Raw genomic sequence first — 25,721 nt, forward strand, 5'->3', positions numbered from 1 at the left:
TTACCAGTCTTGATGCAGCTTCTTCTGTAAGTCCTTGGTTATAACTTCTGTACAGCTAGTCTTTAGTTGGTTTTTCAAATTGATGGATCTATATTTTAGTTGTAATTCATGTTTGATCCTGGGAGGAGGTGAGCATAGCTTCTACCTACTCAGCCACCACCTTGGATACCATCCAAAGACATTTTTTTAAAACAAGCTTTCTTATTAACAATAGAACATCCTCTATGATGGAGTTTCTCTCTGCACAGTACTTAGCTTTTCAGTGCTTGCAGATAATTCTTTCTTAAACGCTAGCTGATGCCGTCTCATTTTTTCTGCAGCATTATATTGTGATGACAAGAACAAAATGACTTTTATGACCATCTAGCTACTTTCTGCCCTTTAGCAATACAAGTTCAAATGGTACAGATGGTTGAAAGTGACACCATTTCAAGCACTCTCCATATATATGGTGCATGTCCATTTTTCCAAATTTTGTTTTATGACTGAATGGCTGACAAGATAGAGGCAAAGTTCAATCTTTCCAGGACAATCTCCAGAAAATAAACCCCATCCATTCCCATACTCAGAAGAATGCCTGGATTTACCCCTTTCTCGTTGTGATGGAACATTAACTTTGACAGTACTCTAAGTGTCCTGCATGCACAACTAGTGGCTTTTGAGAATTTTAGTTAATCACACGCATTTTCTGGCACTCTGGCCATTTTTCCAACAATATTCCAAATTACTTATGGATGCTTTGAGAGAGCTAAGGTAGTATGTGGAATGGTCAGGGAGTCCTGGGTTCAAAGCCCAGCAAACATTTATTAGTTGTGAGACCTTAGACAAACTAACATCTGTAAACCTCCATGTCCTTATTTATCAAGTGAGACTAATACCATTAATCAGATAGGATTGTTGTAATAACTAACTGAGATCATATCTTTAAAGCTCTTGGCGTAATGGGTGGCTTGTTGTAAATTGCTCAAGAAATGATACTATTATTATACTATCTCCACAGTATGCAGGCGTAGAGTGTTTTCCTGTGTATCTCTTTGCCCAGTTTTCATACTGGTTGTTCTGGATTTACAATATACATATGTGACATCATAATTTACTAATATCAACATTCTCCAGTTTGGGTGAAGTATGGAAATGTCTTATTTTTATTTAGGTCCTTTTACTTTCTCTACTTTTAAATAACGTCTTGAATATCAGATGGTGGTATAATTTTTGTTTCAATCATAAAATTTAATTTATAAGACTCATGGGGATAGTTATTTCTCTTTTTCTGTTGCTCTTTCTTCTTTCCTGATGCTCTAAGATTCCTTTTTTAAAAATCTCCTTTCTGGCTTGACCTGTGGTGGTGCAGTGGATAAAGTGTTGACCTGGAACACTGAGGTTGCTGGTTCAAAACCCTGTACTTGTCTGGTCAAGGCACATATAAGAGTTGATGCTTCCTGCTCCTCCCCCCTTTCTCTCTCTCTCCTCTCTAAAAAATGAATAAATAAATAAAAAAATGTAAGAAAACATAATCACTAATTAAAATCTCCTTTCTGTTTGAAGAACTTCCTTTAGCTAACTCTAACTTGTAAGGGTGAGTTTTCCTTAGTTTAGGAATGTATGATATTTATTTTCTCTTTATTCCTGAAAAATAAAAGTTTCACTGAATCCAAAATTCACTGTTTTGATAATTTTGTTCTTCTTTTAGCACTTGAAAAGCATGCCTTTTTCTCCTGGCTTCCATGGTTTCAGATGTGTTGTCTGTTGTCATCTGAACTGATTGTTCCCTTGCAGGTAACATATTATTTCTCTTTGGTTGCTTTCAGGGTCTGTTTTTCTTTGTTTTCACTTTTCAAATATGTAGTTATGACATGTCTTCACGTATTTCTTAGGTTTTATTGTATTTGGATTTTTCTCAGCTTCTGGAACTTACAGGTTTATGTCTTTTGTCAAATTTGGCAAGTTTTAGCTATTCAGATACTTCTTCAGATACTTTTCAGTCCTATTGTCTTCCTTGCCTTCCTTGGGACTGCAACAATATGTTAGATCTGTTGTCAGTGTGCTTGGGGCTCTATCCATTTTTTCAGTCTATTTTCTCTTAGTTACTATGATTGGGTAAATTCTATTTCCTGTTCATTGATTCCATCCTCTGTCATCTCCTCTGGACTACTACTGTGTCCACCCAGTGAGGTTTTTGTTTCTGTTAGTTTTGGGTATTAGACGTTATCCAAAGAAGCTGAACTGGCTGAAAACATAAATCATATGACAAAGGTTCTCAGTAGGGTTAACGGATGAAATTCCCTTAATGGTTCACTATGAAGATGATAAGGATGAGGACTCCCAGGTCTCCATCATGGAAGTTAAACATCTCCAACAATCCTTTGATGTGCCCCCATCAGAAACCCTGCTTCTGTTCACATTACATGTCTTAACACGGGTTAGGGAATGATGCTCATTTTTTTTCCCTTCTTTTTCCAAGTGAGAGGAGGGGAGATACAGAGACAGACTCCTGCATGCACCCTGACTGGGATCTACCCAGCAACCCCTGCCTAAGGCCAATGCTCTTCCCATCTGGGGCTACTCACAACTGAACTACTTGTAATGCTTGGGGAGGAGGCTTGACAGAGCCATCCTTAGTGCCTGGGGCCAACTTGCTCTAACCATTTGAGCCATGGCTGCAGGAGGGAGGAGAAAGAAAGAGAGAGAAAGAGAGATGGGGTGGGGGAGAAGGGAGAAGCAGATGGTCACCTCTTCTTTGTGTCCTGACTGGGAATCAAACCTAGGACTTCCACATGCCGGGTTGATGCTCTACCGCTGAGCAGACTGGCCAGGACCATGATGCTCATTTCCTAAGCCTTACAGTAGAGCAATGCCAGAGCCTCTGAGATAGTATATCACATGATAAATTTTCATTTCCTAAAGTCCCCCTGAATCTTCTTTCCTTTCATTAAATACTTCTGGATCATTACTGATGGAATTAGAATTGAGATTACATGAACATTAACCAGAATTTCAAAAAGCAACAAAGAGGTAAAAATGAGTTAAAAATCTGCCATTGCCTGGCTTAGTGAAGTAGGCATTCATATCTCACTTAGACTTAGCTTCCTTCCTACAGCAATAAGGAGCTGCCCTGCCTTACTCCCAAAGAGAGCCAAGGAAGTAAGAGGTGTGAAAGTGTTGTGCAAAATCTTACACCACTCCCTGCCCCTGCAGCAGTAAAGCACAACAGCACCTACCTGATGAGCTCCACTGTTTCCGAATACATTGTGTAAGGAGACTTAGATTCCATTGGGCCCTGTTCCATTGCATTTCCACACTCAATGAAGGACAAGGCTGCTTCAGCGTAGTTCAAAGCCTTTCCAAACTTTTCCACCTGATCAACAGAGTTAACACAGTGTCTTCCTTAAGTAGAGTTTTTTAAACAAATTTGTCATTAGTTTATACATTGTATTTGAGAAACTCAGCTTTTGAGTTCTAAAATCCTGTGAATGGAGCTGAGAGGAAAAAAAATAAACAGGATACTTCCTTTTCTAGATATCTTCATAAATCGCCACTGGTTTAGGGTGAGTGAATGGTTACGGACAGAACTGTACCAAATCCATATAACAACTGCCAATCAGAACTCCCCAGAACTTCAGTTACTCTACTTTCTGTTTTCCTCTTTCTAACCCCTAACAGGTTGGCAACTGCAGTCCTTGTTCCCTGTGCTGTGCTAAACATACAGCAAAGCTGGTGGGCCTCATTCCATATGAGAGTGTTCATACTTTCTGTGCAGACTCCAACCTTGATGACTCATGGCCTTGGTTATTGTCTTATGTTATCTGTCATGTTTGCCATGCTTTCCTCCTAGTGTATGTGTGTATGTTAGTTATTTCTTTAATAGTTAGGACCTCATTTAAGGGTGAAAGTGAGGAGAGGAGAGGAGAGGAGATAAAACTCAAGGCAATATTTCAGCTTAGCTAAAATGAGATCAGTTAAAATTTAATAAAAACCATTGTTTGGATTATATGAGGTTGTCTAAACTGATGTTACTGTTTCCCCACAACAAGCAAGAGTAAGCTTTACATTCTTAGGATCTTACAAATTTAAATTGTATTACACATCAAGTTCCTGGTTCTATACATTGTTACTCTCTGTGTAAAATTACATATTTTAGATTTGAATGCATAATCTCTCCAGTTTTCAAATACAGGGGTTCCTCGGGTTACAACACAGTTCCGTTCCTACGACAGTGACATAACCCGGATTTTGGTGTAAGTAGAAACACACCCTCACCTAAGTCACTTACCTATCCTAACATAGTTGTAAAATCATAATCTAGAACCCTGGTTGGCAAACCACGGCTTGTGAGCCACATGCGGCTCTTTGGCCCCCTGAGTGTGGCTCATCCACAAAATACCACATGCAGGCGCTACCTCGATAAGGAATGTACCTACCTATATAGTTTAAGTTTAAAAAATTTGGCTCTCAAAAGAAATTTCAATCATTGTACTGTTGATATTTGGCTCTGCTGACTAATGAGTTTGCTGACCACTGGCATAAAAACACAACTAAGCCACAGAAAAAGATTATTGTGTATTCTTCCAATGCATACAACCAAATTAGTTGCCCACGCAGTCCATAATAAGTACGATGCCAATGGTGTAAGTAGAAACACTCACATATCAATTTTTTAAGTTTTTATGGGAGTGAGCATCATAAACTGGAAATGTTGTATGTTGAGACTTTTGTAACCCGAGGACCCCCATATTCATTCATCAATCAAAACAGAATTACACAAATACTCTAATTACTAATACAGTGTGTCCGTAAAGTCATGGTGCACTTTTAACCGGTCACAGGAAAGCAACAAAAGATGATAGAAATGTGAAATCTAAAACCAAATAAAAGGAAAACCCTCCCAGTTTCTGTAGGATGATGTGGCAGCATGTGCGCATGCGCAGATGATGACGTAACACTGTGTATACAGCGGAGCAGCCCACAGCCATGCCAGTCGAGATGTGGACGGTACAGAGGAAAGTTCAGTGTGTTCTGTGGCTCGCTAAATTTGAATCTGTGACCAAAGTGCAACGTGAATATTGGCGCGTTTATAACGAAGCGCCACCACATAGGAATAATATTACTTGGTGGGATAAGCAATTAAAGGAAAACGGCAGTTTGGTGGAGAAACCTCGTTCTGGTAGGCCATCAGTCAGTGACGAGTCTGTAGAGGCTGTACGGGACAGCTATCTAAGGAGCCCTAAAAAATCTGTGTGTGAGCCCATATCAAACTGCACTGAATAGGTATGAAAACTGGGAGAGTTTTCCTTTTATTTGGTGCAGGTTTCACATTTCTATCATCTTTTGTTGCTTTCCTGTGACCTGTCAAAAGTGCACCATGACTTTACGGACACACTGTATAAGTCTAGCCTCTAAAAAATTCTTCTTCATAATGATACCTTAGAAAACAGACATGTAAAGCAAAATGCTCCCTTGCTAGCAAGTCTAATTTTTAAACAGCTTATAATCCTAATAGGCTAACAAGCAATATTTCTTGGCAAGACCTTGAGATTAAGGAAGTCATTTCATCCAGTTAATATTTTCTGAAGCACCCAGTTCTGTACTATGTTCACTTGAAATGCACAATTTCCTTCCAGGAACACCACAAGACAGTAACTAATACAAGGAAGTCTGTGATTAATTGAAAATGCAAAACGAGGAGTCAAATGCACATGACATAGTGGGAGGAGCAGAGCCGGGGCTGCAGAGGTGAGGGGCCTCGGGGAGGAGACATGAAGTGACACAGGAAGGAAAGGATCGGGAGCCTGCTGAAAGTGTGAGTGTGCATGAGAGCGAATGTGCTAGTTCGTGTGAATGTGAAGGCCTGCTGGCTGGCACAAGCAAGGTTGGCTTTAGAGGCTGGCAGGGGACTAGCCTGGCTGGTGCAGTATCAGGGTGGGCAAGATGACACTGAATGAATAATACTGGTAACCCTTGGGTGAGCCCGGCAATTTTCATTCTGCATTAAATGTGATGCTCTTCTCCAACAGTGACCATGCTTCAGCTTCTTCAGGTGACCAGAACACTTCACTGTGGGACTGTGAGGGCAAGAACTGTACCTTCTCTATTTCCCAATACTCTGGTTATTTCCCTGTACATTGGTGTACCTAGGCAGTGATCTTCATACACATTAATATTTGCTGGGCAACATCAGTAGCATTGGGAGAGGAGAGCCATGTGGTCAGACACCTTCAATGCCGGAACAATACGGTGAAGGCACTGGAAATACCATTTCCACCTCCAGGACCCACTCTCAGCTACAAATGCTGGCAGGGAACTGAACTGGCTTTTCTGGGGGGCGGGAAGAGTTCTCTTCAACAAGGCCTCAAGATGCAATAACCATATGGTTATCATATAGCTTTTCTTAAAAAAAAAAAAACCCAAAAAACAACAGTTAAAAAAAACCCCAAAACTAATGCCTAAAAAGCTTCAAACTTTCCAAAACTGGTGATTATCCAAGTAAGAAAAGTTATTTTTTTGTAAATATCGAATCATGGTGACTTTAGAGTCTTCTGTGCAGTATCATAGTTTCTGTGTTGTACAGTTTGAGAAGTATTCATTTCAGCAGATATACATGAAGTGCCTGAGTCTTTCTGAAAAGGAATTAGGTCCTGGAACCAAGCCAAAGGTTGGCTGGGCTAACAAGACAGAAAAATGCAAACCTAGATTTTATTTTTAAAGAAAAAAAACATGCCACCCACTGAGTCCACTGCCTCTGGTTACTATTCAAACCTTAGGAAAAAATGAAAATATTCATTTATATAGGGCTTTCTCCCAGTCAGACATTATTGGTTGAAGTCATAATTTATTGGGCTATGAGCACTTGATTATATAAACATTCCTCCATTTAATGGACCCAGCCATCCCTGTAATAGATTTTATAATTACTTCAGCTACATCGCCTCAGTGATGAAGGTACAGCACACACATAATTTGGAAGAACGTATCTGGAAAGAAAGGGAACTCACCATTGCATCTGCTTTATGCTTCATTCGCTTGGCTTCTTGCATAAAATAGTCCACACTGCGTGGCCTGCAAGGGGAGGAGATGATGCCAGATGTCACTACTGCACAAGGGCCAGATCTTTTGAAAATATACCTTGCTTTTGCTCAAACTTAAATCACCATTTCAAAACTCCACTTAATAGGGAATCAGGTACTTTTTGGATTTCCAAATTACTGCTCATATGTAAACTATCACAATTATATTTTGTTTAAGTTAACAATTCAGAACACAGCGTATGCTGATCACCTATACTACAGTGATTTTAATGTGGTCCCCCAGTGCCTAATGTGTGAATCAGGTTTTTTATTGCATGGTTAAGAAAACAAGTAAAAAAATCTTATTTCACTGATATTTAGACAAGACAATTGCATTTTAATGTAAAGATTGCAAATATACCTCATAATAATTGTATGGATGTCTATACATGGATATATTTATGTATACTTATAAAAATCAGTGCCATAAATGGTATCTAGAGTGATAGGTACCTATGTATAATTAAGCTTCACCACGAGAAACAGAAGAAGGTAATGCTATAGGATTACATTCCAGTTATAATGAAGTTAATTGTAAAATGATGTCTACCTCGTAACAATGCAAACGTGGTATGTATTCTCTAGAGCTCTGATTAGCTATTTGGTAAATATTAACAGCAGACATGTGCTTCATTAAAACAATAACTCTGGCCAGCATTGACTCTGCTGGGAGACAAAGGTAATTTATTCAGAGACTGATCGGAGTGTGTGTAATAACTTCAAGTAACACTAAGGTACTCATCAGATGGTACCTTTAAATGCTTAATTTGATAGATTTTTAAAAATTTGAATACTTGAGGTGACATCAATCTAAACTTTTTTTTTGTATTGTGGGTGTTCATGTAATCAATAAACTTGTCCTGCTTATGAATATCCAATACAAGCCGGGACTCCCCGCAAGGGAGGTAAGATATAAGTAGTGAAATTAACCACAGAATGTTTAACCTAATGTTACATGCTTATTTTGAACTGCCTTCTTTCAGATTCTAATGGGTCTTTTTCCTTACTGTAAATTAGGTGAAAATGCTTAAAAAAACTATGAATATCATGTTGCCAATACCACTATATACCAAAACTATTATCCTCATCTTAATGGTTTTAATCAATCAATCAAACAAACAAACAGATGAACAAACTGGGGTCACAGCAAATAGTTTTAGGTCACAGGTCACACTCACAGAAGTGTTGGTTTTCTGTCTACTTCCCTATAAAATATTGTCAGGACTGTGGTACCAGGCTGGGAATATTTAACTTCAGAAAGAAAGAAGGAACACAGTTGCAGGATTTCCTTAATGCACATAATTAAACTCCCATTTCTGGCTATCAGCCCTTCACCACTCCTCCTGCCACTCGGGCCTCAGATGTACATTCCCCTGGGTGGTCTGCCCTGGAGGGGGAAGCCTGCCTTTCCTTCTCTGGGAGGCCCTGTTCCTACTGTCTCTGGTTTCTCTAATGAACTCCCTAGATGTCCATATTTCTTCCATTTGAATGGCTTTAGTGGCCTTTCCATGGTGGCTTTCCTTCCTGTTCCCAAAGTGACCTTTGAACACATATTGATTGTTTGGTCTTAGACTCCAATTCTGGCAATTTACATTATTTTTATTGGTGGTAGTTTTTAATGGACTTACTTTACTTTTTTAGAGCTCTTAGGCACACAGGAAGTAGAGCATACAGAGGGTTCCCACACATGCCCTGCCTCACACACCCACAGCTTCCCTTCACCATCAACACCTCCCACCACAGTGGTATACTCGTTACAATCAATGAACCTATACTGATATGTCATTATCACCCACAGCCCACAGTGTATATTAGCTTCACTCTTGGTGTGCATTCTATGGGTCTGACAATTGTATAGTGACATCTGTCCACCATTATAGTATCATAGAGTAGCTTCACTGCCTGAAAACCCTCTGCACTATTTTTGGGTTTTCTTTTCCTTCACGCTCCAAAGTGGAGAGCAGACCCCACTTGTAGCCCAATTCCAGATCACACTTCTGAACTTCAGATGGGGTCCTCAAGCCCATTTGTTCAAGAGGGGGGTCCAGGTGTTTTCATCTATTTCTCCTATTACCAACTGCTATGAATGCTTCCTTATAAACATTTTTTTCTTTTCAATGAAATATGCACCACAGAATCCAGGCTTCCATCACCTCTCTTGGATTATAGTTTCACTCCCCTCTAACCTGCCCTGGACCTCAACCCTTGACCAATATTTGTAAAATATGGCCTTTATTACATCGCCACACTATTCACATGCCATCTCAGTTCAGGCCTCCAGTAATCTCACCCAACTGTCCTTTACTCACCACGACACATGACCACAGGGGCTGTCTCCTCACTGTCTTGTTAACATGTCATCCTTGTCTGAGAAGCTCTGCACATTCCCCTTCTCTTACCTGGGATACTCTTCTCTCTGCTCCTTCACTGAGTGCCTACTATGAGCAAATGTCACCTGTCCCCCAAGTTTTATTGTCCTGTTAACTTTGGTCACACTCATATCTTTCTTTCCTAATCTGAGATGCCACCTCTTGTTTGTACCATGCTTCTGGGCATTTAATTCCGCTCCGCACTGCCCTGGCTGTAGTTGTGGCCTACATACAGCTCTGCAGCTGGAGCACGTCCGCAGGGACAATGCTGGAGGCCTCTTTGATCTTTCTGACCCTGTCATTTCAGGCAAATGGGAGAAGGTAGATGAATCCCTCTTAAGTAGTACTGAATTCATTTTGAGCTTAGAAGAAAGTAGTGGCTTCCGATGGCAGCCACATAGCCAATGAGCCAGAGAATGTCTCCATGGCAACCTGAAATTCTCCACATCATCATCTGCTCTACACTCCAGTATATGGGTTTGGTCACTTTTTTTCTTGCCCTGTTTGATAGGTTTTGTTGCTAACAGATCGTCATTCTAAATGTGTTTTGTTTTCATGAAAGGATTCTCTTGATAATAAGCTATGACATCTTAGTCTTTACAAACCTTCTAAGTTTCCCTTATGGATGGCAGTGGCTCCTAATTCCTAATACAGGGTCCTTAATCAATGCTGTTTTTTACATGCAGGATATGAATGTGTTTTTAAATCTGATAGGAAGCCTGAGTCACAAATTCTCACTATAGTGTGTGTGGATAAGTGCCACATCTAATTTTCTGACTATCACAGCAACAAGGACAGTAACCTGCAATGCTGAAGACATGTACCATCCAGAGGCTATTTATAAACACACTAGTTAGAATTCTCATCTTTGCATATAATGGAGGGCTCATTACATTGGTTCACAGAAGACTGCCTGATGATTGGACCATTTTCTCCTTTTACGCAATTTTTTGTGCCCCACTCCTAGACCAGATCATTAGAAAGGCAAGGGGACCAAAGGCAGTGCTGCAGAGGATGTACGCTATCCTGAAGGCATCACTCCAATAGCAATATGCAAGTCTATAGGAAAACAAAATTGCTGTCACTGTCGTGAAGTTATGGAATATAACATGGCAAAGGTACTAACATGAAATGTAATTGCCTCCATGTTCAAAAAGATCTATCATCAAATCTATTTTTTACATGGAAAACATAGAGTTTTTTGTTTAGATACTAACATTCTTTGCATTGTTTCTCAGTGATGGCATTTTATGAGAACACATAAGCAAACCTAATAAAAATTCAATTGAACATTATATATGTAACTGTATCTTGGACTCTTCAGAAATGGGGCTTGAGTGATCTAAAAAGGCAAAGCTTCACCACATGTATCTTTGTTATAAGAGCTCTCAGCAGGGAAAACAATCTGAGCACTTGATCCAAAGGGAAAGTTTCCTTTTGCTTTTCTTCTGCTCACCCTCCCACCATCCCCACCTATAAATACACAAGCTTAGCTCTGAGCACCTGGTGTCAGCTACCCCAATGTTTCTCCAAGTTCAGGAGGGTTGAAGCAACCTTGCTCTTTGTTCTCCTTTGTGGCTGAGATCCGAGCTGAATGGTCTCCCATGGAGAGGCTGGCAGACTTCTCTCTATAATTCCCACCTCTGTGAAATACCCCCCCCCCTCCCGGCAGAACCAGCCTGCTCTGTGAAACCCGGCAGGCATAAGAACTCAACTTTTGAACAAACAGGGTCTTGGGCACAGCACAAATCTGAATAATTTCCTTAGGGAACTTGAAATCCAAATCAGACAAACAGGCAACTACATATCAAATGAATTCATCATCTGACATCCCATCAGCTTGTCATTTGATAAGCTCCAGAGATGTCACAGTGTCCTAAGTTTTGAGATACATTATTCACAAAGAATAATATGTCAGGGTTGTCAGATGGGAGAGGGGTTGGAGGCCTGGGTGAAATAGGTAAAGGGACTAAGAAGTACAAATTAATAGTTATAAAACAGTCATAGGGATGTGAAGTACAGCACAGGAGATATAATCAATAATATTCTAAGAACTATGTATGATGCCAGGTGGGTACTTGAATTATCAGGGGGATCACTTTGCAAATTAAATAAATGTCTAACCACTATGCTGTGCACCTGAAACTAATATTAAATGTTAATTGTAATGGAAAAAAAAGGAAGTAATTACCTTATTTCCCCATGTATAAGACGCATGTTAATTTGGGGGCCCGAAATTTGAAAAAAAAATGTATTATATAAAGTTATTGAACTCAAGTTTTATTCATCATAAAGTTCATACAACTCCTCATCTCGCAAAAAAACGGGAAATGCAAATAAAAAAAACTACAACCACTGTATAAGATGCATTCAGTTTTTTGACCTCAAATTTTTAGAAAAAGGGTGTATCTTATACATGGGATATATGGTATTTTTTTTTTTTATAATAATTTTATTTTTTTAATGGGGTGACATCAATAAATCAGGATACATATTCAAAGATAACAAGTCCAGGTTATCTTGTCGTTCAATTATGTTGCATACCCACCACCCAAAGTCAGATTGTCCTCTGTCACCTTCTATCTTGTTTTCTTTGTGCCCCTCCCCACCCCCTTTCCCTCTCCCATTCCCCCCTCCCCCCTGTAACCACCACACTCTTATCAATGTCTCTTAGTTTCACTATTATGTCCCACCTACATATGGAATAATACAGTTCCTGGTTTTTTCTGATTTACTTATTTCGCTTCGTATCATGTTATCAAGATCCCACCATTTTGCTGTAAATGTTCCGATGTCATCATTTCTTATGGCTGAGTAGTATTCCATAGTGTATATGTGCCACATCTTCTTTATCCAGTCATCTATTGATGGGCTTTTTGGTTGTTTCCATGTCCTGGCCACTGTGAACAATGCTGCAATAAACATGGGGCTGCATGTGTCTTTACGTATCAATGTTTCTGAGTTTTTGGGATATATACCCAGTAGAGGGATTGCTGGGTCATAAGGTAGTTCTATTTTCAGTTTTTTTGAGGAGATATATGGTATTTTGATGCACTAAGTGACACTATTGATGAGGGCACTTCACAATCAGCTACTTTGGGTGCTAGTGTTGGCTTTATGAGTTCTTTCTGAGGGAAGCAGGCAAACTGCATTTAGGAAGCAAGGATTCAAGTGCAGCTTTTGTTTCTGTAACTTCGGTGTTGGCTGGGACCCCAGAGTCCTGGGAACATGGCCTCCGAGAAGCACCAGCAATCATTCATTGTGTCCCTTACAGGCTACAGGACCTTGCAAACGACTGTTTCTCTGGGCTATGCACAGCACACAGCATGTGTGTTCCAGGACACAACAGGCAGAGTGCAGCAGGGTTCTGCCATTTAATCAAAAGGGACTTTCAGCCCTGGCTGGGTAGCTCAGCTGGTTAGAGCATTATCTCCATACACCAAGGTTGCAGGTTCGATCCCTGGTTAGGGCCCTGTTGGAAAGATAAGCTATCTTTTCTCACTCTGCTTGTTAAAGATGGCTGCTGCCCTCATGTGATACAGCTATTGCCTTTCTTGCTTGGGAAGGGGTTTGGTTATGCTAATGTGTGTGTGCTGGAGGAGGGGGTTGTCCCTGGGGAAAATTTTAAAAGGAGCTAGGAGGCCATTTTGGGAGAGAGTGACCATGTTCTTGTAGAGAGGAAGAGCCCATGATGTAGCAAGGTAGGGAGGCCACATGGAGGAAGCAGCCAAAATGGCAGAATGGTGAAGGAGAAGGAGATTGGGAACAGAGGTGAATAAGACTGAAGAGGTAGGTGGAAGCCTTTGATTCTAGGAAACTCGGATGAGTCAGTAGCTTTGTGAGCGCTGAATGAGTGGGTTTTGGAGCCCAGTGTGTTTGTTTTTACTCGCTTGCCGAGTGCGAGTCTAGAATAAAGGAAAATGGCCCACCAGTTTTTGGCTCTGTTGTTTCATTACCGTCTGTCAGGATCAAATGCAAACCTGCAAGAGCCAGGCGGCTGTGATAGTGGCCATGGCTACTGGCTTTACAGGCCCATACAAGAATCAACCAATGAATGCATAAATACGTAGAACAACAAATTGATGTCTCCCTCTCTCTCAAATCAATAAATAAAAATTTTAAAAAGCAACTTTTGGTGAAATGGAAACTCATCAATTTGATTGTTGTTCTCTGGTGTGACATTAAAAATAAAATAATTTTACAAAACCCTTAAAATGATCAGAAAGGTAAGATTTCAAATAGGGGGATCTGGAGTCTTTGCCCCCCTCTCCCCCAACCTAATCCCTTTTTTCCTCCTCTCTCTCTGGTTTGGTAAGAACAAAATAAGGAGTTGCTGAGAGACAGGGATTGTGTAACAGAAACCATTTTGTGTGAAGAACAGAAAGGTGGACCATCAGGAAAGACGGGGCCCAGCTGTGAAGCTACTGAGCAGGGGAGACCCTCAGAGAAGAGGACTGGTCATGGCAAGCCTGCGTAGGAGCACCTGGTCTTTTTGTTTTGTTTTGTTTTGTTTTCATTTTTCCGAAGCTGGAAACGGGGAGGCAGTCAGACAGACTCCTGCATGCACCCCACCGGGATCCACCCGGCATGCCCACCAGGGGGCGATGCTCTGCCCCTCTGGGGCGTCGCTCTGTTGCATCCAGAGCCATCCTAGCACCTGAGGCAGAGGCCACAGAGCCATCCTCAGTGCCCGGGCAATCTTTGCTCCAATGGAGCCTCGGCTGCGGGAGGGGAAGAGAGAGACAGAGAGGAAGGAGAGGGGGAGGGGTGGAGAAGCAGATGGGCGCTTCTCCTGTGTGCCCTGGCCGGGAATTGAACCTGGGACTCCTGCATGCCAGGCCGACACTCTACCACTGAGCAAACCAGCCAGGGCCATGGAGCACTTGGTTCTTGATGTCATATTGTCTACTCACAGATGTCAGTAGTTTCCCTGGACTAAATCATGCTGTAAGAGATCCGACCTTTTACACAAAGGAATCTTCCCATTCTCCATAGAATTAAAATCTTTTCAGCTACCAGACGGCAGAGCATAATTACATTACAAATGCCAAGGCCCTCTCCTTCCTCACCAGCCACATTTTACATGCCATGGCCTCCAGCACCCTGGGGCTGAGGGAGTGTCTGTTCTCAATGTTGGGAGCTTTAAGGAGCTGGGCTGCTGTTGTTGGTGCTATAAGACAGATGGGACATTTGGCTGTGTAGCTGAATGTGATGTGATGATCGTGACTGACTTCCCTGTGAAATGTGGGTAAGAGACAGCACGTTGCTCAGGGAGCAGCAGGCAGTCTGGCTTCCCAATGCAGCAATATGGCTGCTGGGAAGAGGGGCTGGATGTCCCTGCCAAGCATGTCACTGCTCAGTTCTGCCCAGGACTTCTGTAGCGAGGCTCCCATGACACAGTTGTTCTCTCTCAATTTTCCCTGGCCAAGAACGTCCCTGTCACTAGTTATGATACCAGGTAACTTACAGCTCCTGGCTTTGCACTTCAGCTTTTAGGCTTTGAGTTGAATTAAGGTGCTGTCACTCACTGACGTAAATTCTTATTTTTTTAAACAAAAGTTTGATAATTACTCCAGTATCCCCTTAAAAATGTGGCAGTCAGGTAGTGAATGTCATGCATGGCTAAATGTCAATGGAGGAGGTGCAGTCACACTGCTATCAATCTGAACCTGAAATTTACACAGAACAAGCTGACCTGGGTCACATTTTTTAATTGACTGCTTGATTTTAATTTTTATTTATTTATTCATTTTAGAGAAGAGAGACAGAGAGAGAGAGAGAAGGGGGGAGGAGCAGGAAGCATCAACTCCCATATGTGCCTTGACCGGGCAAGCCCAGGGTTTCAAACCGGCAACCTCAGCATTCCAGGTTGATGCTTGATCCACTGCGCCACCACAGGTAGGCGACTGATTGATTTTAGAGAGAGAAGAAGGAAGGGGGCAGGGAGAGGGAAGGAGGGAAAGAGTGTGGGGGAAAGAGAGAGAGAGAAGCACTCATTTGTTGTTCCACTTTAGTTGTGGTTCGCTGGTCGCTTCCTGTGTGTGCCCCGACCAGAGATCGAACCCTCATCTTGGTGTACCCCAATGTCACTCTTAACCTAGCTTGCCAGGACCTGGATCACATTTTAAAAATGAGTGTTTTTCTGTTCAGGTCCATTTATATCCTGAAGGCACAAACTGGTGCCTGTTTAAATTGGTAAGTAACAAAGAAAAAGGAACCAGGAAGCCCCTGAATTTAAATTTACCTGCTTGTAGATTCCTTACATTCATGAAAAAAAGAAAAAATATGCAGGCATTACCCCCTGGGAATGGTAGTCTAATTCAGCAAGTTTCATTCAACACTTGTCACTGAGCACCCACTGGATTCCTTGTTTATTCAACCATTAATACGTATTTATAACACAAAAGAAAGAATTTACTTTTTAGAAAAGCTATAATGAAGCTTTAAAAATTAAATGACAGGGTAGCAATCTGTTGCTCTCTGGATCACTATAACTGGATCTCCATCAACTCTATTATCTCAGTGCTAACTCTCTTGCTCTTTTCTTCTACTGGTGGTCCTTCTTTGGTCATTTCACTGTTGACACCTTGAGTTGGAAGTCATGAAAAGTCACCGGAGTCAGGCCTCACCTGTCACGGAGGCTGCTGCAGGGGAGCTGACATGGCGCATGTGCCTCCCTCTGCCCTGAATAAATTACTGAGAGTTGATTAATCTGTGCCCTAGCTTCTTCCCACCACGTGCCAGGCACTTAGTAAGTGCAGTACATACCAACTGAACCGGGGTGGGGGACGGACATTTCACACAATGTTAGGTATTTCCTTGCCGACTGATCTTTGAAGGGACAATCTCTTCTATTGTTTTAAGGGAGACACAATGCTTATTTCTATTTTTCAAGTTTGAAGAATCTTCCCAGGACTCTCTTAGTTCAGAGGTTGAGTGGCTGTTTGAGTTAAATGTTAATTTCACTGTTATGGATTTTAAATCAGCTGGGATACAGGGCAACTGGAACATCACATCTCTCCCTGTGATGGATATGTAAGAATACTATTTTATTCTATTATATATATATCCATAAAAGGAGAAGCAGTTTTATTGTAGCTGTCAGCTAGAAAATTATACATATTGCTAATGGGAAGAACACATAACAGCCTCTTCATTGATACACATAGTGACAAAATTATATTAGCTACAGCCTGGATATATTGAGAAACATCTTCTTGTATAAATAGCTCAAGAAACTGCAGATCAGGCCCTGGCCGGTTGGCTCAGCGGTAGAGCATTGGCCTGGTGTGCGGGGGACCCGGGTTCGATTCCCGGCCAGGGCACATAGGAGAAGTGCCCATTTGCTTCTCCACTCCCACCCCCTCCTTCCTCTCTGTCTCTCTCTTCCCCTCCTGCAGCCAAGGCTCCATTGGAGCAAAGATGGCCCGGACGCTGGGGATGGCTCCTTGGCCTCTGCCCCAGGCGCTAGAGTGGCTCTGGTCGCAGCAGAGAGACGCCCCGGAGGGGCAGAGCATTGCCCCCTGGTGGGCAGAGCATTGCCCCTGGTGGGCGTGCCGGGTGGATCCTGGTGGGGCGCATGGGGGGAGTTTGTCTGACTGTCTCTCCCCGTTTCCAGCTTCAGAAAAAAAAAGAAAAAAAAAAAGAAACTGCAGATCAAAGTATAATTACTGGAGATGACGTCAGAGTAATGGCGCAGTAGGAAGCGATACCAATAAATCTCCCCCAAAGCTCAACAAGATCTTCAACCAGAAACAGAAAAACCTATCCTTGGAGCCTCCAGATGTTTCGCAATACACCCGAAGGTATGGTCGAGCGAAAAAATGGCTAAATATATAATCAAACCCTGAAGGAAATAGGGAGTAAGAAATGCCCCGCCTTCCTCACTAACCTAAATAGGGCAGCTTTCACTGGGAACTGAGAATATAGAAACTAAGGCGGGCAAAGGGGGTGAATAGATCCAGGCCGCGGCACAAACAGCCGAACCAGGCGGTGGCACAGAGATCCAAGCCGAGGAAAAACTGTGCCTGTGGCAACCCAGTCAGTACAAGATAACTCTCGCGCCAAACCCAGACAAAGAAAGACAAGTGGGGCAGCCATTTTCCCCGATCTCCTGGTCGGCGCACGCAGATAGTGGGCGAGAGATTCCTCCGAGTGCCTCAGGAGTGGGCGCACGTGTCATCCTACAGAGGGGCAGAGTCAGGGGCCTTTGTGTGGGCCAAAAGTGGAATCTCCAGGCCCCCCAGTGCCCTGAAAAAGCCGCGCACGGGGAGGGAGCAAGAGCCAATTCCAACGCTGGAACTTTTCCGTGCAGGCGGGGATTTCACTCAGAGTGTGAGACTGCTGGCCTGATATCCTGGTCTGCGCACAGATAGTGAGCGAGTTTCCTCCAAGCGCCCCAGGAGTGGGCGCCCGCCCGTGTTACCAGATAGAGTGGCAGAGCCAGAGGTCTTTGAGTGGGCGGAAGCCCCGCCTGATTATGCTAGCAGCTCTGACTGACTGAGCCTTACCCAGAGCACTGTGCTGAGTAGGAATAGAGTGGGGAGTTTCCGGCTCTTTGAGCCTCTTACTATCCAGGCAGAGGCAGCAGCAACCCCATAGCTGGATTATCAAGCTACTAATTGAGGAAGGAAAGACTAGGAGAGAGGCTCCAGGAACACGGACTCTCTCACTGTTGAAGCCTACAAATGCTAATGAGCCTCGACTGCCAACGAGACTGAAGCACAATACATGACATTGCCATAGAGACTTATCAACTGCAAACCTCTACCTGAGCGTGCCAAAGGGGCAGAACCCGGGGTACAGAGTCACCGACCAGGAAGAGGGAGAGAAAATAAAAAGCAAGAAGATAAACTCTCAAAATCAAGAATACTCCGCAGACTTTATAACCTATCCCATTTTATTATATTTGTTTGTTTGTTTCTCTTATCTTCATTCTTGATTTTTTTTTTTCCTCCTCCAATTTGGTCATTTAACTCTCTGCCGGTCTTACTCTCTCCTCTCCTTGAACTACACTACCCATAAGTGTTACATCACCCATTATCTTTTCTTTCCTCTTCCTTTCTCTCTATGAGGGTTGCACTCCAAAACCCTTAACTCTCTCTCTCTCCTCTTTTTTCTTTTTTCTTCCTTTAGTGGTTCCCTCTTTTTTTCTCTTTCTTTCTCTTTCTTTTCTCCCTCTATATTAGTTTCTTCCTTTCTCCTTTATGTCTCTTCTCATTCAAACCTCAATAACAAACAAATTATCTTATCTGGGACTCAAACTTATGTTTGTGGCATTTTGGGGGTTTTTTACTTCACCTTTTTAACTCACTAGCAGTGCTCCTATCCCTGGCTCTCTATTTTATCTAGTTCTTGTTCCACTAAATACAATAGTAATTTTTTAATTTGTCCCCACATTTTCCTGTTTCCCTCTTATTCCTCTCATCATAACTCTTAGTCAACCAATGCCTGAAAGCAAATCATTTTATTCTTGACCCAAATTTTTTCCTTATTTGCTTTTCGTGGGTCCATAACCCCCCCCCCCTTTTGCCCCTTTATTACTTCTCCCCAATTCAGGCCCTACATTACAATCATTGTTCTATTTAGTACAATATAACTCATAGTTCACCACAAGATTTTCTCAAGAAAGAGGGGGAGAGGAGAGGAAAAAAGGAGGGGGGGAATAATTTCCTTTTTTTTAAATTTTAATTTAATTTAATTTTTCTTTAATTATTAATTAAAAAAAACAACTTTTCGATTTTTTATTTTTTTGAATTGAGTTTTTCATTTCTGTTTGATTTGTTTTTATAGTTTCAATTTCCTTGGTAATATATTCTTTGTGATCATTGAGTTGTTTTCTGATTTCCCTAAATTGCCTTTCTGTGTTTTCTTGTATATCTCTGAGTATTTTTAAGATTTCTATTTTAAATTCTCTGTCATTTGGCTCCAAGGCTTCCAATATGTTAAATCTTTTCTCCATAGATTTTTCCACATCTATTTGTGTTACCTCTCTGTCTTTTGTATCCATAATGTTCGATTTCCTTTTTCTTATTGGCATCTGAAGGTGGTCTTGTTGATAGTGTTAATTAGAATTAATAAAAAATAAAAAGGAAAAGAAAGAAAAGAAAAAAAAAAAGAAAAAGAAGAAAGGAAAACACTCCACAAAAAAAAAGTAATAATTTATTATTTCCCCCTTTTTTCTTTCTTCTCTTCCCCTCCTCTCACCTCCTTAGGGAAATATTGTGATGACCTGTGAATTATATTATGCTAAATGGAACAAAAACTGCCTATAATGGAGGGCCTGATTTGGGGTGAAGAGTTCAAGGGGCAAAAAAGGGAGTAGGGACCTACTAAATACAAAAAAAAAAAAAAGGAGAAAATCTTAGACAAGCATAAAATGATTTGCTTGTAAGTGATGGTCGACTAAGAGATATAATGAGAGGGATAAGAGGGAAACAGAAAAAAGGAGAAAAAAAACAATAAAGAAGAAAAAAATAAAAATAAAAATAATAAGTAAAAATCTGTTGTATTAAGTGGAGCGAAGACTAAATACAATGGAGACTTTGGGTTCAGAGGAATGCTAGTGAGTTAAAAAGCAATGTAAAAAGTGCCCAAAATGCCACAAAAACAAACAAATAAAGGAAAACCAAGAACAAAAGCAGAAGAAGAAGAAAAAGAACAAAAAAAAAAACCAAAAAAACTTGAGTCCCAAATTAAATAATGTGTTCGCGATTGAGGCATAAATGGGAGGAAAAGTAAAATGAGAAAAGAAGAAATGAATAGAAATGAAAATATAAGAATAAGAGAGAAACAAAGGAAGAAAAAAAGGAAAGGAAAAAAAAACAAAAGGGAAGAGAGTGAGAGTTAAGGGTTTTGGAGTGTAACCCTAAAGGAGAGTTAGGATGAAGAAAAGAAATAAAATGTAACACTCATGGGTAGTGTAGTTCAAGAAAAGGGTAGCATAAGATGGGCAGAGAGTAAAAGGACCAAGGTAGAAGAAATAGAAATAATAATAAAGGCAATAAGATAGAAGAAAGAAACAACAACAAAGAATTAGTGGAACAAGTTATAAAGTCTGTGGATTTTTCTTGATTTTGAGAGGTTAACTTCTTCCTTTTTTCTTTTCTCTCCCTCTTCCTGGTCGGTGACTCTGTACCCCAGGTTCTGCCCCTGTGTCACTCTTAGGTAGGAATTTGCAGTTGATGGGATTCTATGGCAATGTCATATAACTGGCTTTAGTCTCGCTGGTAGTCAAGGCTTGTTGGCGTTTGCAGAGTCCAACAATGAGAGAGTTTGCTTTCCTGGAGTCTCTTTCCTAGTCTCCCCTTCCTGAATTAGCAGCCTGGTGATCCAGCTATGAGGCTGCCACTGCTTCTGTCTGGGGAGTAAGAGTCTCAAAGAGCTGGGAAATCCCCACTCTATCCTCACTCAGCACAAGGTTCTGGGTAAGGCTCTGGCAGTCAGAGCCTCCAGCGTAATCAGGTGGGGCTGGGAGTCAATTGTTGTCAAGGTGACTGTTCAGCGCCTAGCATTCAGTTGGACCACTCAACCCAGGCTTTCCACACTTGGTAGCCTGTTTTGGCTGGGAAGAAGAAGCACTAGTCGCTGCTTGCTTTATGGATCTTAATATCTGCCAAGTCCCTCTTGTTAGGTATATCCTTGAATATGGAGGCTCTGTCAATCAGAAGTTGCCCCCGCCCTTTTAGCGAAAGGCACTGAAAAATATCACGCCTCTTGTCTTGGATCACTGAACTGGGAGAGATCTTATCAATTAGAGCCCCGTGGGTGCGTAGATTTCGTGGGTTAAGCTAATTTCAGTGATTGGATCCACAGCTGTGCTCCAGAAAGTATTTCAGGCTGCCTGCGCGCCCCTTCCCCCAACGCTTGATTGTTAGCTTGAATGGCTGGGTGAGGTGCCCCGTCCACGGAGAGAATCTCCTGACAAGGAAAGACAGCCTTGGTGCCCCTCCCGGACCATGGCTCGGGGCGTGTGCGCGGTTTCTCAGCACGCCAGTGGCCGGAGACTCTCTGGACCACGGCACGGGGCGCGCGCGGTTTCTCAGCACGCCAGTGGCCGGGGACTCTCCGGACCACGGCACGGGGGGGGGGGGGGGCGGGGCGCGCACGCGGTTTCTCAGGGCATGCAGCGGCGGCCGCCAGTGCCCAGGCTGCCGTTCCCCGAGTGTGGGCGGGCAGCTGCACGTGTGGGTTGACTCACCACAGGTGTACTCCCTCCTCGGCAATAGTCCTTTTGCTTTCAGTGTGTGTGTGGAACTCCGGAATGCTCCGAGGATAAATTTTTCTGTTTCTAGTTGATAAATTTGTTGAGATTTTGGGGAGATCTGTCGGACGCGCTGCTCACGGCGCCATTTCCGTGACGTCACTCCTATTTTTATTTTTTTTAACTTTTTATTCTTTATTAAATCTCATTAATACTATCAACAAAACCACCCTCAGATGCCATTAAGGAAGAAAAAAATAAATATCATGGATACAAAAGAAAGAGAGGTAACACAGATAGATGAGGAAAAATCTATGGAGAAAAAATTTAATATATTGGAAACCTGGGAGTTAAACGACAGAGAATTTAAAATAGAAATCTTAAAAATACTCAGAGATATACAAGAAAACACAGAAAGGCAATTTAGGGAGCTCAGAAAACAACTCAATGAACACAAAGAATATATTTCCAAGGAAATTCAAACTATAAAAACAAATCAAACAGAGATGAAAAACTGAATTCATGAGCTGAAAAACGAGGTAACAAGCTTAGCTAATAGAAGAGGGCAGATAAGGTAGGATTAGTGAAATAGAAGACAAGCAACTTGAGGCACAACAGAGAGAAGAAGAAAGAGACTCTAAAATTTAAAAAAATGAGATAGCCCTACAGGAATTATCTGACTCCATCAAAAAGAATAACATAAGAATAATAGGTATATCAGAGAGAGAAGAGAGAGAAAATGGAATGGAGAACATACTCAAACAAATAATAGATGAGAACTTCCCAAGCCTGTGGAAAGAACTAAAGCCTCAAATTCAAGAAGCAAACAGAACTCGAGTTTTCTTAACCCCAACAAACCTACTCCAAGGCACATCAAAATGAAATTGGTACAAACCAATGGCAAAGAAAAAATTCTCAAGGCAGCCAGGGAAAAGAAGAATACAACATATGAAGGAAGGCCCATTAGATTATCATCTGATTTCTCAACAGAAACTCTACAAGCTAGAAGAGAGTGGACCCCAATATTTAAAGTCCTGAGAGAGAGGAACTTTCAGCCACGAATACTATACCCATCAAAGCTATCCTTCAAATATGAAGGAGAAATAAAAACATTCACAGGTACAGAAAAGATGAGGGAATTTATCATCAGAAAACCCCACTCCAGGAATTACTAAAGGGGGTTTTCCAATCAGATACAAAGAACAAAAAAAAAAACAAACAAAAAAAACAAAGCCACAAGTAAAAGCTCCAAGAAGAACACAATAAAACCAAATTTAAACTGTGACAACAACAAAAAGAAAGTGGGGGAGAGGATGGAGATTAACAGTAGCAAAGGACGATGGAGTGCAAAAGTACTCACAAAATAGTGCACTACAATGAACAGGGTTGGAACCCTTTTCATTACTTAAAGGTAACCACCACTGAAAAAACCACCACAGAAGCACATGATTTAAAAAAGATAGCAACAGAGGAAAGACGTATGGAATACAACCAAATAAAAACAAAAGATAGAAAAACGAAAGAGAAGGATCAAACAAGACAAAAAACTAACAGAAAGCAATGTATAAAATGGCAATAGGGAACTCACAAGTGTCAATAATTACACTAAATGTAAACGGATTAAACTCACCAATAAAAAGGCACAGAGTAGCAGAATGGATTAAAAAAGAAAATCCAACTGTATGCTGCCTACAAAAAACTCATCTAAGTAACAAGGATAAAAACAACTTCAAAGTGAAAGGCTGGGAGTTTGGGCATACAGTCCTGCCAGGTGGTAGAGCTAAGGCTAGCAGCCATTCCTCGAGCGGGCTCCTCTTGCAAGGGCAGGGCGGAAGCCCGGAAACAGGCGGAGACCCGCAGCTGAGCAAAGGTGCTCGCCAGTACCCTCAGGACCGAGCATAACGTCACACACGGGGGCGGGGCAAAGGCCAAGGCCACCAACGCTTGTGCACCCGAGTGCATGATCACAGCCACTCCCGTGAAGAGAGAATGTGGAGGCAGAGAAATACAACACAAATAAACCAAGGGAAATCCCCAGAAAAGGACCTAAGTGAATCAGATATAACCAAATTACCAGATTCAGAGTTTAAAATAACGATTGTTAGGATGCTCAAAGATATTAGAAAAACCATAGATGGCCATTATGAAAACCTAAATAAAGAGATAACAAATATAAAAAAGGACATTGAAATAATAAAAAAGAATCAGTCAGAAATGACAAATACAATATCTGAAATAAAGAATACAATGGAAGGAATTAAAAGCAGGATGGATGAAGCAGAGAATCGAATCAGCGAGTTAGAGGACATGATAAATAAAGGCACGGAAGCAGAGCAGAAAAAAGAGACTCAAAAAGTCTGAGGAAACTCTAAGAGAGCTCTGTGACAACATGAAGAGAAATAACATCCGCATCATAGGGGTTCCTGAAGAAGAAGAGAAAGAACAAGGGATAGAGACTTTGTTCAAACATAGTATAGCGGAAAACTTCCCCCAAATAAGGCAGGAAAACATTTCACATGTTCAGGAAGCACAGAGAACTCCATTAAGGAGAAACCCAAAGAAACCAACACCAAGACACATAATAATTAAAATACCAAAGCTAAATGAAAAAGAGAAAATATTAAAAGCTGCTAGAGAAAAAAAGACTATCACCTACAAAGGAGCCCCCATAAGGATGACTTCTGACTTCTCAACAGAAACACTTGAGGCCAGAAGGGAATGGCAAGAAATATTCAAAGTAATGCAGAACAAGAACCTACAACCAAGACTACTTTATCCAGCAAGGCTATCATTTAAAATTGAAGGAGAAACAAAGTGAAAGGCTGGAATACAATACTCCAAGCAAATAACATCCAAAAAAAAAAGCAGGTGTAGCAATACTCATATCTGATAATGCTGACTACAAGACAGCAAAAGTACTCAGACACAAAAATGGCCATTTCATAATGGCTAAAGGGACACTGAATCAAGAAGACATAACAATTCTTAATATATATGCAGCAAACCAAGGAGCACCAAAATATATAAGACAGCTACTTATTGACCTTAAAACAAAAACTGACAAAAATACAATCATACTTGGAGACCTCAATATACCGCTGACGGCTCTAGATCGGTCATCCAAACTGAGAATCAACAAAGATATAGTGGCCTTAAACAAAACACTAGAGCACCTGGATATGATAGACATCTACAGGACATTTCATCCCAAAGTGACTGAGTATACATTTTTCTCCAGTGTACATGGATCATTCTCAAGAATCGACCCTATGTTGGGCCACAAAAACAACATCAGCAAATTCAGAAAAATCAAAGTTGTACCAAGCATATTTTCTGATGATAAAACCTTGAAACTAGAATTCAACTGCAAAAAAAGAGGAAAAAAAATCCCACAAAATGTGGAAACTAAACAACATTCTTTTAAAAAAATGAATGGGTCAAAGAAGAAATAAGTGCAGAGATCAAAAGATATATAGAGACAAATGAAAATGACAATACGACATATCAGAATCTATAGGATGCAGCAAAAGCAGTGATAATAGGGAAGTTCATATCACTTCAGGCATATATGAACAAACAAGAGAGAGCCCAAGTGAACCACTTAACTTCACACCTTAAGGAACTGGAAAAAGAAGAACAAAGACAAACCAAAACCAATAGAAGAAAGGAGATAATAAAAATCAGAGCAGAAATAAATGAAATAGAGAACAGAGAAACTATAGAAAAAATTAATAGAACAAGGAGCTGGTTCTTTGAAAAGATCAACAAAATTGACAAACCTTTGGCAAGACTTACAAAGGAAAAAAGAGAAAGAACTCATATAAACAAAATCCAAAATGAAAGAGGAGAAATCACCACGGACACCGTAGATATACAAAAAATTATTGTAGAATACTATGAAAACCTTTATGCCACTAAATACAACAACCTAGAAGAAATGGATAAATTCCTAGAACAATACAACCTTCCTAGACTGAGTCAAGAAGAAGCAGAAAGCCTAAACAGACCTATTAGTAGAGAAGAAATAGAAAAAAACCATTAAAAACCTCCCCAAAAATAAAAGTCCAGGCCCAGACGGCTATACCAGCG

At 41.2% G+C, this 25,721-nt stretch overlaps 1 protein-coding gene across 7 annotated transcripts in view; it reads right to left on the reverse strand.

Annotated features, from left to right (window-relative positions):
• AFF3 (ALF transcription elongation factor 3) overlaps window positions 1-25,721 on the reverse strand; it is a 729,890-nt gene that overhangs the window by 17,944 nt on the left and 686,225 nt on the right. For all 7 annotated transcript variants that reach the window (XM_066377560.1, XM_066377559.1, XM_066377558.1 and 4 more), the window contains 2 exons: window positions 6,990-7,053; window positions 3,219-3,355 (listed from right to left, as the gene is read on the reverse strand). In XM_066377560.1, coding sequence (XP_066233657.1) covers window positions 3,219-3,355; window positions 6,990-7,053 — 201 coding nt within the window. The remainder of the gene's footprint in view (window positions 1-3,218; window positions 3,356-6,989; window positions 7,054-25,721) is intronic.

Source organism: Saccopteryx leptura, chromosome 3 (genome assembly GCF_036850995.1).
Source record: "Saccopteryx leptura isolate mSacLep1 chromosome 3, mSacLep1_pri_phased_curated, whole genome shotgun sequence".
Classification (NCBI taxonomy): Eukaryota; Metazoa; Chordata; class Mammalia; order Chiroptera; family Emballonuridae; genus Saccopteryx; species Saccopteryx leptura.